At 32.8% G+C, this 14,679-nt stretch overlaps 1 protein-coding gene across 1 annotated transcript; it reads left to right on the forward strand.

Moving 5' to 3' along the window:
* The first annotated feature begins 9,955 nt into the window (after window positions 1-9,955).
* On the forward strand, window positions 9,956-13,826 carry LOC129876771 (GDSL esterase/lipase At5g45960-like). Its single transcript, XM_055952264.1, has 5 exons — window positions 9,956-10,257; window positions 10,888-11,018; window positions 11,574-11,807; window positions 12,701-12,968; window positions 13,550-13,826. The coding sequence occupies exons 1-5, from the start codon at window positions 10,002-10,004 to the stop codon at window positions 13,738-13,740; spliced, it is 1,080 nt and encodes a 359-aa protein (XP_055808239.1). The 5' UTR covers window positions 9,956-10,001; the 3' UTR covers window positions 13,741-13,826.
* The last annotated feature ends 853 nt before the right edge of the window (window positions 13,827-14,679 follow it).

Consider the following 14,679-nt stretch of genomic DNA (forward strand, 5'->3'; position numbering starts at 1 on the left):
TCTCAAAAAAAAAAAAGACAGAAGACAGAAGATTGTACTATGAATTTGGGTAATAGGCCCAAATGAGTTTGTATTGAGTCTTCATTCTGGAAAAAAAAACCACAGCAACTTGGGAAAATACAGAGCCACAGCAGGCTGTATGTACTTCAACTTATAGGTTGCAGCTTACATATATTTGGAATTGCAGGAAAATGCAGCACATCCAAAGCTGCAGGTTTCTGGACAACAACACAAATGCTTCAACATGCAAATTCCAATACCAAAACAAGAGGAGGAGCAACAATCACAGCAGCTGATTCACAACACCTTAACAAAGCAGAAGCAAAGATACAACATATCCAACAACAACAACTTCGGAAATGCAGTCTGCATCTCTGCATCCCTTGGGCCAACATGTGGAATGGCCTCTGGTTGTTTTTCTGTGCAGATGCCAAGAACAACAACAAGAGGAGCTGTTTTTACCAACAAGTTAACCAAACTGAAGCTGCAGCTAGGTACAAGAAGCTGCAGGGTAACACTAACAAGCTGCAACACCAACAAAAACACCTTCATCCAGCTTATGCAGATTCATGAACCCTACAACAACAATAACAAGAATCCAGACCAGCAGCACAACATCCAATACTTGGAGCCACACACAACAGCCATCAAAAATGAAACTAGTTTTCTATTTTTGTTCACTGTTGTGTGTCTCTTGGTACAGGTGTCCTGCTACCTTGAGCTTTTTATTGGAGTTACAGCTGATCTTGGATTTCTTGAACCAGCATCTGCAAAACCCAAGAAGTTGCAGCTCGAACGGATACTTGGAAACGTTAGTCGAGAGACCCTAAAAAAGTTAGCCGACTTAAGTTTCATCAATGAGGTATATTGTCTACATATCCAAATCAGCAGCACTATGCACTACCTTTGCATGATGATCACACGACTCATGGACAAACTCGGTATGAAAAGATTAAGAAGGACAAAGATGACATGAAAGATCTCGATCCATGCGAATGGGAAGTTTCGTATACTTGTTCTTCTTCAGTTTAACTATTTGAATGTAGCTTAGTTGAATAGGACTAGTGTAGGTTTCTTTCTCGTATTTACATGGAAGGGGAGAGTCTCCCTCATTTTCGTTTTTCTTAGTCACATTGTATCGAGAGGAGTCCTCTCATAAGTTATCATTCATCTTAAGTTTGGAGGTAAGATTTTCATGTCCCCCTCCTTGTACTTGTACTTTTATTTTATATATAATAAGGAAAATTTCATTAAAAAAAATAAATATCTCATAGCCCCCACCCCACCCACCCCCACCCCACCCACCCCCACCCCCACCCTACAATTGTGTTCCTATATATGTGAATTAATTTTAGTGGAATATAATGTACATTACATGTTGAGCTAAAACAACTTTAAAATATTCTTAAAATGGTGTAATAGTATCTATTTTGAGTTAAGTTCGTACGATTTTCCCTCAAGACCTCAAACCTTTAACAATATATACAGCATTTTACGAGTAACTATTTTTTTTTCTACTGTACTTTTTATGTGGGATTTTGTTCACACAAACTCAACAATTAATACCCAACGAAAGTCACTAAATATATATATGATTTTTTTCTTTAAAAAATAATTATGAAAAATCCAGTGTTGTGGTGAGGGGTTAGGCTATGACTACAACATTTATATTACTTCCAAAAAAAATTAAGGTCAGATATAAGTCTTGTCACCTGACATTGCTTCCTTGAAATTTTTTGGTGGATATACACACACTTATATAAGAAACTAAGACACATGTGCCCGTGTTAGCACGAACCCAATATTATTTCAATTTATGTAATATAGATAGAATTTAGAGAGTCAATATAAAATTTAGAGCGTCAATTAAATTTTAATATGGTTTTTAGATATTTTAAGTTGTTAATTACTGTGGTTTATAGTACTTTTATATAATTTTTAATAATATATGTTATTTTTCTTGCACCGATAAATATTTTATATGTCTTTTCAATATTTTATGTGGCACTTATTCGAGAGTCAATCAAACTTTTTATATGCTTTTTAAATATTTCAAGTTGTTAATTATTGTGATTTATAACATTTTTAGTTAGTTTTGAAATAATATAATATTACTCCTTTTGTCCCAATGTATGTAGCACATATAGACTTTCAAGAGTCAATCAAATGTTGTTAATTATTGAGATTTACAATAATTTTTACGTAGTTTCCAAACTGAATAATACATGTTACTCCTTTTGTCCCATTTTATGTGACACCGATAGATTAATTTGAAGAATCAATCAAATTTTTTTATGTTTTTAAAAATATTTTAAGTTGTCAATTATTATGATAAAATAAGACAAAAATTAAAATCAAAGAACCACCAAAATCAATTTTTTTTTTATCTTTTTAAAAATATTTTAAGCTGTCAATTATTATGATTAAATAAGACAAAAATTAAAATAAAAAAACCACCAAAAATTACAGATATACCCTCAAGCTACTCAAGCAGGCATGTCAACCTGCAGCCTGCTTGAGCAACGGAAAGCACAAGTCCTGTATTTTCCAAATTGAATAATACATGTTAATCCTTTTGTCCCATTTTATGTGACACCAATAGATAATTTCAAGAATCAATCAATTTTTTAATTTTTTAAAAATATTTTAAGCTGTCAATTATCATGATCTATAATATATATTTTTTTGTAATTTTTAAATAATAAAAAATTAAAAAATAAGATAAATAAATTAAAATGAAAGAACCACCAAAAAATATAGATATACCCTCAAACTATCCAAGCAGGCATGTCGACCTGCTGCCTGCTTGAGCAGCTTAACTCCCTCTTATACCCTCAATCTTCTCAAGAAGGCATGTCAACCTGCTGCCTGCTTGATACATGTTACTCCTTTTATTCCATTTTATGTGACACTGATAGATTAATTTCAAGAATCAATGTATTTTTTTTTTATGTTTTTAAAAATATTTTAAGTTGTCAATTATCATGATTAAATAAGATAAAAACTAAAACGGAAGAACCACTGAAAAATTACAGAAATACCCTAAAGCTGCTCAAGCAGGTATGTCAACCTGCAGCCTGCTTGAGCAGCGGAAATCACAAGTTATGTAGTTTCCAAATTGAATAATACATGTTACTCCTTTTATCTCATTTTATGTGAAAACCAAAGATAAAGTCAAGAATCAATCGGGTTTTTTTTTATGTTTTTAAAAATATTTTAAGCTGTTAATTATCATGATCTATAAAAAAATTATAATCTTTTTTATATAAAAAAAAAATAAGAAAAACGAATTAAAATGGAAGAATCATAAAAAAATTATAAATATACCCTCAAGCTGCTCAAGCATGCATGTCGATCTTCTGCCTGCTTGAGCAGCTTAACTCCCTCTTATAATATAGTAGTATATTAAGAATAAAATTAGAAATGATTAGTTGTGAAGCACCTCCTAATAAGCGAAAATAGTTACAATCTATAATTTATAAATTAAAAATCCCAACTTCATAGTCATAGAGTTAATTAGAGTTTTTTTTCCTAAGATTTTTTATTTATTATAAGTTGAATATGCTTTTCAATTTGTATTGTCAACAATATTAATGATTTTTCCTCCTTTTTGTAGGAATTTCAGAATGTGATCTCATTATCAAAACAGATAGAATATTTCAAGGAAAATAAAGAGAAATTGGAGGCAGCTATTGGGAAAGAAAAAAACACAAAAATTGATAAAAGAAGCACTGTTTATTGTTAGTATAGGCACACATGACTTTATTGCAAATTACAAGATATTTCTATTTCTTAGTGAAAACTGCAGTCTCAGCCTACATTGACTTCTTGTTACAACATGTCCACAACTTCATAAAGGTTTGTCTACTCACTTAAAAAGTTATATAAAATCTATCATATTATATACTAGTCTAATTTAACTAGCTATATCAAGTTCTCAAGCTATCTTTCATGAGTTGGGTTTAAATAAAGAAATGCTGATAATGAATGGAATCACCCCTCATTGGATCAGGACAATATCCCACGACTCCTTATAAAGCCTGTATAATCTTTAATTTTTCGTCAAATTTAATTTTTAAGGTATGAGTTAGGTTTAAGATCGAATTTGATATGGTATCATAGCCATGTCTAAATGTGGGCTTCTAGAAAATCGGACAGTTGGGGGTGGAAATACCCCGGTCCATGAATATGCACGCATTGGATCGGACAGTGAAATCTCAAATAAAGAATATCTGGATTCGGGCGTAATGGGGGTGGTGTGATGAATGGAATATACCACATTGGACAGGGACGAGATCTTTGGACTCCTTCTAAGGTCGGGAAAATTCTTCTCCCTTTAAACTAACTTTTGGGTGTGAATTAGGCTCAATATCAAATTTGACAAATGATCTAGGATCCATATATTACGAATCTAGTTGAAATTCTTTGTTATTTACCTATAAAATATTTAGGATTTGTACTTCTTTGGATTTTGTAAAACATTTGGTTCCACAATCTATTCAGGAGGAGGTTCCATCATGTATATTATTTGTGGATGACATAGTATTGGTTGATGAGATGCGAGATAAAGTTGATACTCGGTTAGAGGTTTGAAGACAAACTCTGAAGTCCAAAGGGTTCAGGTTAGGCAAGGCCATACTAAAATATTTGGTGAAAATTCAGTATTGTGTTGGATGAAGCGGACGTGGAAGTACGGCTTGCCACAAAAACTATTTCCAAGAGGAATTTTTTTAAGTATCTTGGGTCCGTAATCTAAGGTAGTGGTGACATCAATGATGATGTCACACATCACATTGGGACGACATGCATGAAACACACTTAAACTCATGGTAAGTTTTACAAAATAGTGGTTAGACCATCCTTGTTGTATGAGGTAGAATATTGGCCAGTCAAGAACTTAAAAAGCTTATTGATTTAATTGAAGAGAACTAAGACGATTAGCTTAGCTAGTGTTCTAGGAGGCAATTCAGTGTGTAGTGACACCCCTGGGAGCCTTCGGCCGTGAGAGGGTGGATGTTGAACTCATACTTGCCATTTAGAGGAATTGCTCCTCGGCAGTACTATATCTGGTGGTGAAGACATTTCCGCTGCTACAATTGGAGTTGACGGTACTAGTTTTTCTACCCCACTTTTTATCATTCCCTCTAGTCCCCTTGAAAGAGCGAAGGGGCAGAAGATGCATATTGCGGAGATGGGGATGTTGAGATGTATGTGTGAGAATACTAAAAGTGACAAGATTATGAATGAGGTTATTCGGAAAAAGATGAGAGTGGCCTTTGTGGCGGACAAGATGAGGGAAGCGAGATTGAGATGGTTTAGACATGTGAAAAGAAGGTCCACTGACACCCCAGTGATGAGGTGCAAGATGTTGGTTATATGGGGTACACGGAGGGATAGAGGTAAGCTGAAAAAGTATTGAGGAGAGGTGATTAGGCAGGATATGGTGTACCTTCATATTACTAAGGACATGACACTAAATAAGAAGGAATGAAGGCCGCGTATTATGGTAGAAGGTTAGTCGGTGTAAAGTGTTGTCTTGCCTTGTGAAGTTTTAGGCTTGTCAGAGTCTATCGTAGTCGTACCCTTGTAGTTCCTATCATATGTTGTTTATTGTGTTTTGATTATTACACTATTTTGTTGTTGTTATTGCTTTCTTTCTTGTAGACTTTACACTATTTTTTTTATTAACTACTATATTTTCTTCTTCTTTTACTTGGATTTGATGCACTTGAGCCGAAAGTATTTTGAAAACAGTCTATCTACCTTCATGAGATAGTGATAAGTTTTGGTTACATTCTAGCCTCTGCAAACCCCACTTAGTGAGATTTTACTGAATATATTGTTGTTGTTGTAGGGCTTAGTCCATTTTCTTAAAAATTTTATGTTTAACAGCTTAAAATTAATGGGTAATCATGATATGAACTTAAATCCAAGTTAAAGAACATTTAACGTAAGTTTATTGATGAGTTTCTTGTCAAAAAACTGTGCTAGGCCGAGCACACAGACCCCAAAACCACTACAAGCCCCTCAGATTCCTTCTCAAATACCAAGAAATCCCAAATAGTAACATTAACTCGTACATAGTCTCGAATAATAAAATAGAATATGAAAATTCAAAATGAGGGATTGAATTATTGCACTACTTTTTAAAAAAAAATAATTTTAGTTTCGCTAGGTAAGGTGCCTAGGGCTAGGGTTTTTATTAATAAATAAAAAAAGGACCTTAAAGAGAAAAGTACAAGAAGGGAATTAGCCGGCTAGGCCTTGCCTTACTTATCCTAATGAGGTTATGAACTTTTACTAAGAAGCAAGCATGAAAATAAGAGTTAGAGAAAATTAGATATTTTACGATCATCATAGAGTTTATAATACACTCTACGATAATACTACAAATGAGAATGCTTAAGTAATGCAGACCTTAAAAGCTAAGGGGTTGTTTGGTTGGGAACAAGTTATTTCATGATTAATTATCCTGAGATTAACTATCCTGGGATAAGTTATCTCACCATGTATATGGGATAACTTTTTTCATCACTATTGTATAAATGGTGGGATAAGTTATCCTAAATTTTGCAACCAAGCAACACAACAAAATTTTATTCATGGACTATTTATTTTTATCCCAGGACTATTTATTTTTACCCCACACCAAACGACCCCTAAGAATAAAGTTGAGTTATTAACCTCAAACTTCATTTTATATATGTATGAATTACAAAAAATAGGTTGCCCGTCTAAAGTAATCTAAATTTTTTTCTCTTGTCTACTTTGTCAAATATGTCTAACAACACTAGATAGTTCATTAATTCTTTTTGAATATATTGGATCTTGTTATTATTGAAATTGTCACGTGATTATGTTTTGCCAATCGTATCAATAGATGACTTGGAATAAATGCCTTAGTCATCTTACCATCCTAACTACGTACGTTGATTTCATTTGTCTTATTTTTGCTTTCGTTACCTCCACTTCTTTGTTGCCTAGCTGAGAGATCTCCATCCTTGGCCATCTTGTCAAATAATATGTATAGCAATCATCCACCTCAAACATGTCACTGCCATAGTCAATATCATAAGTTGTAGTTGGCTCATGGCTCTTTGCTCTTTGCCAATACCTTGGTGGTAATGGTCAAGCTTTTTTTTAGAGTTATCAATTATCACTTTCATAGATGGATTTGCCTTACTTGAAGGCACAGATATGGGGCTTGAGGACCTAACTTACTTCGTGCAGGTGAGGAAATATGCTCCTCGTCCTTAACTAAACCTGAGCACCTAGGAGCATTCCGTTTCCCTTGTTTTTCCTTACAAACAATCGAATCGTTTGTAAAATTAGCTTAAGAGATGGATGGAAAATCTTTCACCAAATTCTTATCATTTTCTGTGGAGATTAGTTTTTGTCTGGATATTTGCTCTCCAAGTGACTCCAATGATGGGGAAGGAACATCATGATCCGAGGTGTGATTGTGGTCATAATAAGTGGTTTGACCATTGGGTTTGCATTTTTCAACACTGCAGCCTGTGACTCCTTGATTATCCTACCAGTTTTTGGATTAAATATATGAAGAGTTGGAGTGGCTGCATTGACCTCTTAATCAAAATTGATCATCAGGGTATCAAAGGTGTTAGAGCACACCAACTTTCTTGACACTTTATCTTCACAATTTATTGTCTGCTCCTTACGAGATAGACTAGTGCAGTCTAATTGCTGCAGTTTGATGCTACCCAAAGAAATTTTTTTGCTTGATACTTCAGTCCAACCTCCCTTGTCATTTTGATTCAACGTTATGCCATGAGCACCATGTACCACCAGATTCAAAAATTCAATCCAAATTCTCCCCACATTTTTGCACCTTCGTAACCAAACTAGGATCTTTTGTCAGATAAAACACCAACAACGGATAGTTTAGGATTGGAAGCTCATGAATCAATCTCTAAATTAATTACAAGAACCCCTGAATTACTAGTGAAACTATCCTTTGCAGTTAACACCCAAAACCAAATTTTGCGACACAATAGCTGAAGAAACATATACCACCTAACGATTTCAAGAACCAGGTTCTTGAACTAGTACTACGAATGTAAACAGTAAAGCAAAGACACAGAATTTATTGTGGAAAACCTCCTTGTTTAAGGGAAGAAAAACCACAACTTACATCTCGTAGGATTTCTACCAAACTTCACTAACTTTCAAAGAACGGTTTTAGATTACAACTCAATAATCAAGGAACTAACTCAAGCACCTAACTCTAACTATTAACTATAATCGCAACTCAAACTCTTCAAGAAGTCAAACCCACTTCTTGTTACAAGCTTCACTTTCTACTTTAGAAAATTATAACTCAATAATATTCTAAGTAGAGTTCAAACACATGATTTAACTTTTAGAAAGAAAATCTAACTCTAGTTCTTCTTTCTTCAATGTTTTGCTCTTGAACTACTGCCTTACCTTTTTCTTTGAGAAATTCCGATATTAGATTTGCAAAAGCCAAGGAATCCTTTGTGCGACCTTTTCCTTTTATAGCATTGTTTTTTGAAGACCTAGTTGAGTCCTACAAGGAAAGTACAACTTTAGTTTTATTGCATTTTCTTATAGGAGTCCTATTGTGTCATCTCTCCTTATTTCTGCGTTTTTGACTTGTATAAGGATTTTTTCAATTTCCCGCGTCTGCCCACTACACCATCCAGCAAGTGAACCTGATTCTCATAATCTGGTTCTCAATTGTCATTATCAAAATCTACTTGAATGTTGTCAACAATAGCTAAGGTGCGATTTAGTATAATTGTAGTATTAAGAGCATCATCTCGAATACAAGTATCAACTACTCGATCTCCATGATTTTTAACTGCTTCCACTATTGCTATTTCATTATTTTTTGCATCCACAACTCGAGTATTATCATCAGTATTTCGATCTATATTTGCTAGTATCCTCTTCTCATTTAAAATTTGTTGCAAATCACCTTTAAATTTCTCCCCATTAAATTGTTCCTCTCTAACCGCTATATCATTTTTGTGATTATTATCTTAATTCTTTTTTAAAATCAATCGACAACTATTTTAATCGTGACCTTGATACTTACAGTGGTTACAATATAAAGGTAAATTATCATAAACAAATTCCTCGAACACCTTTTGAATCTTACCAGTCTGCTCGTCCAAATACTGAAGACGCATCCTCTTAGACAGCTTGTCCATAATATTGAGTATGATCACCTTCACCCCAAGAGTGCTAATTAGTTTGATAAATATGATTGTGTGTGTATAGATATGTCTGGTTCCCACGTGGAAGTGGCAGAGCCACCTTGAGTCCAGGGGGTTCAGCCAAATCTCCTTCGCCGGAAAATTATACTACCTATAAATAGTTCAAATAATTTTTTTATGTATATATAGTAGATGTTGAACCCTCTTCGACTAATTTGTATGTCTACTCTTCAGATTTTGAAACCTCTTAATGAAAATTCTGGTTCCGCCATTGGCCATTGCCAGGTGAGTGTATGAATGTATATGTGTCAAATTAAGGTTTATAGAAAGTTGACTAGAAAACCCCATGCAAAACTATTGAAAATTAGAAAGCATACGTTATAAGCTTTCTACTCTTATTCTTTTTTTCTATTAATTATGAACCATGCACATTCCATAAATAGTCATTTGGTGATCAAAAGAGTAGATAATACTCATATTGATACTTACCAAACTCTAAGAATTTAATTAATTAGGAGTGGTGGTTAAGAAAACTTTAAACAACATTGAGAGTGTTTGGTCCATCAAACAAGTAGAACAAAAGCAACACTACAAAAACACGAAACAAATAATTAAATCCAATTAATTAGTCATGCATGCTATATACATATATATATATATATATATATATATATATATATATATATATATATATATATATATATATAAAAAACTCCTTGTTATTATGAAGTCACCAAAAGCCACAACATTGAAGCTTTAAACTTTCCAAATTTTCTTGATTAAGCCACTAATTATAATAAAATGAGTCTTTTACATTCTTTTTTTGTTCTTTTGCTAACTTTCTTCATGTTGGAAACTCCAATTCAAGCTCAATATTCTAAGAAGAATAGTTTAGTTTCTGCCATTTTTATCTTTGGAGATTCAACAGCTGATCCTGGAAATAATAATTATATAACAACTCCTTTCAAGAGTAATTTCTCACCTTATGGGAAGGATTTTCTTAATAATGTTCCAACTGGAAGGTTTACTAATGGAATGCTTGCTAATGATTTCATTGGTAATTTACTCTGCCAAGACTAATTCAGAATTTAGAATCAGTGAATTTAGAATGAGTGTTATCTTATTATATATATATGTATTTGTGTTAAATTTCTTTTGTATATATACACACATTTTTGAGTCAGGTACGGAGCTATCCTTGTCCAAGGTAAGTTAACAAAGACTCATTCATTGAAAAATTATACTATATAGATAGATCAGAAAGATATTTTTATGTATGAGTTTAATTAGTAATTTTATACATTGTCAGTATAAATATTTTTTACTCCATTAGATCGTCCAAAGGATATCTAATAAGTTATGAGATTTGAAATCTTGAAAATAAAATATATAGATTACCTACTACAAAAGATAAAGATGATCTGATGGTATATAAATTAATTAAACGGTATATATCATTTAAATTCTTTATGTATATATAATACATGTCGAACCCAGTGTATACATATTTTCTTTGTATATATTATTTTCTCCTAGTGAAAATCTTGACTTTGTTATTACTGGTTTGAGCTAAAAACAGTGAGTTCAATTAAACCTATAGAACTCGACTTAAATCCGCCTCTGCATATATACACATGTTTGTTAGTAATTCCTACATGTGATTGAATTTTGTGGTTGATTAATGCAGCTAGGTATGTTGGTGTTAAAGAATATGTGCCTCCATATTTGAATCATAGTTTAAGTATTGAAGAAATCAAGACTGGAGTTAGTTTTGCATCTGCTGGAACTGGATTTGATCCCCTTACACCAAAAATCAGTGTATGTGCTATCTAATCTCATTTAGAATAAAAAAAACTATTGATACGTCTTATGATAGTGAAATTTGGCGATAGTAACATAGTCATACTAGTGGAATTCGAACTCCATCACTAATTAAGGTGAAGGTGTATGCAGCTCGCCAACTAAGTTTAAATTATTTGAGATCCTACTTTTTGAAAATTTTGGAATTTTAAATTGAAGTTAAAATTTTATGCAGATTTCATAAAGAATTGGAAATTTCATAAATTTTGAGGGTTTGTTTTGTAGGGAGGAAAACATAATTTTTTCATGTTCATGAGTCGGTCAAAATTTTTGAAAAACATTTTCTCTAGGAGAATAAGTTCACTAAAAATGACTTAAATAGCTTACGTTGTAGGAGTAGGAAAAACAAGTTCCACAACTGGCATTGCATATTAATTGTGCCATCCACCTTCCAACACACCTCATTTTCACTTCAAAACCCGTAATTCCCATCCCCACCATTACTCCATATTTTATAGTATTTATCTAGATTATATAATTTTTTATAATTTTCTTTTTTTTGTGGAGATACAGAATGTGATCTCATTATCAAAGCAGCTAGAATATTTCAAGGAGTATCAAAAGAAAATGGAAGCATCTATTGGGAAAGAGCAAACACAAAATTTGATAAAAGAAGCATTGTTTTTAATTAGTGCAGGCACAAATGACTTTGTTGTCAATTACAACACACTTCCAATTCGTAGGAAAAACTACACACTCATAGCCTACACTGACTTCTTGTTGCAACATGTTCAACTCTTCCTCCAGGTTGGTCACCAACTTTAAGAATTTTTCTCTTATTAAAAAAAAAATTAAATTATATGTACCGACAATATAATTTTAAAAAATTATACGATCCATGTAAATTCTTATGTGGTCTTCCAGGTTATTATATATATGAGAAGTTGTCTAATATTATTATTGAAGGTCAATCTTATAACTTGATATTATAAAAAAGCAAAATTTTCGTACATAGTTATAGTTTCTCTCCTAATTATAATATTTTGCTCAGTTACTAACAACATTTGGATTATAAAACGTAGTGGAATATATTGTGTCAGGGTATATATATGTGTGCATAATAGTAGTGAAATACACTATATTTGTGCGCATAAACTGGGATAATCATGTGTATACAACATCTCTACACTGTATCTGCGTGCATAACAATGGTGAAATACATTGTTTCCGTGCTTAATAAGTGTATCTGCGTGCTTAATAAGTGTATCATCTACGTGTTTACAATCTCCCTGCCTAATTGTTTTCGCAGGAATAATAAGTGTATCTGCTATAAAATTCCAAACTATCGTTATATTCTATAATTTTTTAAAATTAGCTACCACTATTTCGCATAAATATAGGGCCTTAGTTTGTTGTGTTACATAATTTATTACTCCATTTATCTCAATTTTTTTTGAAAAAGTTTCTTTTTAGCATGTCTCGAAAAGAATGTTGCTACGTTTTCATATGTAAAAATATTTAACTATAAAATAATCTCATTTTACCCTTAATGGAATGATTTATAGCCACACAAATAAAACTTAGTTTCAAAATATAAATTTTAGAAGTCTTTTGTTATAGCACTATATTTTTATTAATCCATTAAAAAAAATGTCAATGATTGCCCCCCCCCCCCCCCCCTTTGGCTTAATTTTGTGCAGGAATTGTTGGATCAAGGGGCTAGGAAAATTGGTGTGGTAGGTCTACCACCAATGGGTTGTTTACCAATTGTCATCACCCTTCAATCTGATAATGCATTTTCAAAGAGAGATTGCATTGATTTCTACTCTTCTATTGCTAGAGACTACAATTCCAAGCTCCAAAGCAAGTTAAATGACATGAAAATTAGGTTTACAAATTTGGGTTCTAAAATTGCTTATATGGATATCTATGGACCATTGATGGACATGATTCTAGGCCACAAATATGGTGAGTAATTCTAATTCTTATGTGCGGAATATGAGAAGAGTCGGAGCATATTTAGATCAATTTTATATAAGTAGTCTTTTCTTTGCATTTTGAACCTGTTATTTTCTGGTCAAACAATAGTAATTTAATTTATCATTGTGTTGAGGCTTCCTTCGGAATAATTCTAATTTTGACACTAAATTAAAAAAAATTGTTTTCATAAATCGAATAATGAATACATAACATATGTGTTCATTCATGCATTATAATTACTAAATCATTATAATTAATACACAATCTTATTTCAGTTTTATCATTTATTCGTAGTAAATTAATATAATTTGATATAAGCACTTTATCCATCACCACAAGTATCACAACAAGTTATATTATATGTCTCTATGTAAATACTTTTAATTATAACAATAACATATTTAGTATAGTTTCATATAAATGAGGTTGTCTAAGGAGGATAGAATGTACGGAGGAATATATAGCGTGTAAACAGACTTTCTGATGCTTATTTTGAGAGTTGAGAGGTTGTTTCCGTTAAACCCTCTGTTATATGAATACTTTTAATTATACTTTGTTTTTATGGATAGATTTTGAAAAGGCTAACCGTGGCTGCTGTGGAACTGGCTTAATGGAAGCAACATTTATGTGCAACCCAAATTCATATGTTTGCCCAAATGCATCAAAGTATATTTTTTGGGATTCAATCCATCCAACTGAGAAGACATATTATCTTATTTCTCAAGCATTTGAGCCAACTATTGATTCCATCACCAAATAGTTTTACATGTAACTTCTCTATAAAGAAAATTTTATATTATGAGGTATTTTTAATTGTTGTAGTAGGTAATCTATTTTATTTATAGATTAATTAAAAGTTTCGCATTTCAAAGAATTTTTATGCGTTGTTATTTTTTAATTAATCTTATAGCATAAAAAATATTAATCTATTGATGATGTAAACACTACAGCAAGCAAACGAGACATTCAATGACAATATATTTTTCTTTTAGCGACAATATTTATTGTAGCAAGTAATTTAGCAGTAAGCTAGCTACAAGGTACGAAACAGAGTATGACTATAATAAATCATAGAGCAGTGGGGAGCATGTCCATCCCATTAGATATCATTTGAGCTTCCCCTTTCCTAAGATCCTAGACGTGGTACTGACGCATGAACTTGGTTACTGATTTGACCGGTTTGTTGGCAAAAGGAAAGGTCTTTTCATTTGTCCAGAAATATGTTTTTGGCCTATCTATCGATTGAACCAGGGACTGGACTCTTGTTAACAAACATAAGAAGTGGATTAAGAATAGGGGAAGAGCAGCTCTACTCATACTTCTGCTTATGGAAAGACATAATAAGCACCTTATAAAACATGCAAGATCTCTTAGTAAGCCCTTGTTGGCATATCAGGTGCCATTGAACACAGTCCAGGGAAAGCATCTATCTATAGTGATAGTGATCCATCGCCTTGAGTTGAGTCTCCACCATATCTATTTCCTGCTCGCTTGTAGCGGTTGGTTAGACTAGGCCGGTTAGAACCTCTCCACAGTTCTCGATTCTGATTGAACTAGGGAGGATTGGTATTGCTGGGGGAGATTGTTCTTCCTCAGATGGCTTGTTAACCATGGTCTCTTGAAGGTTTCATTCTCTTACCAGCTCTCCCAGCCAACAACCTGCTAACCCTAAGCTTGCAAGCACCTTGGTCACATCTAA

Source organism: Solanum dulcamara, chromosome 12 (assembly GCF_947179165.1).
Source record: "Solanum dulcamara chromosome 12, daSolDulc1.2, whole genome shotgun sequence".
NCBI lineage: Eukaryota > Viridiplantae > Streptophyta > Magnoliopsida > Solanales > Solanaceae > Solanum > Solanum dulcamara.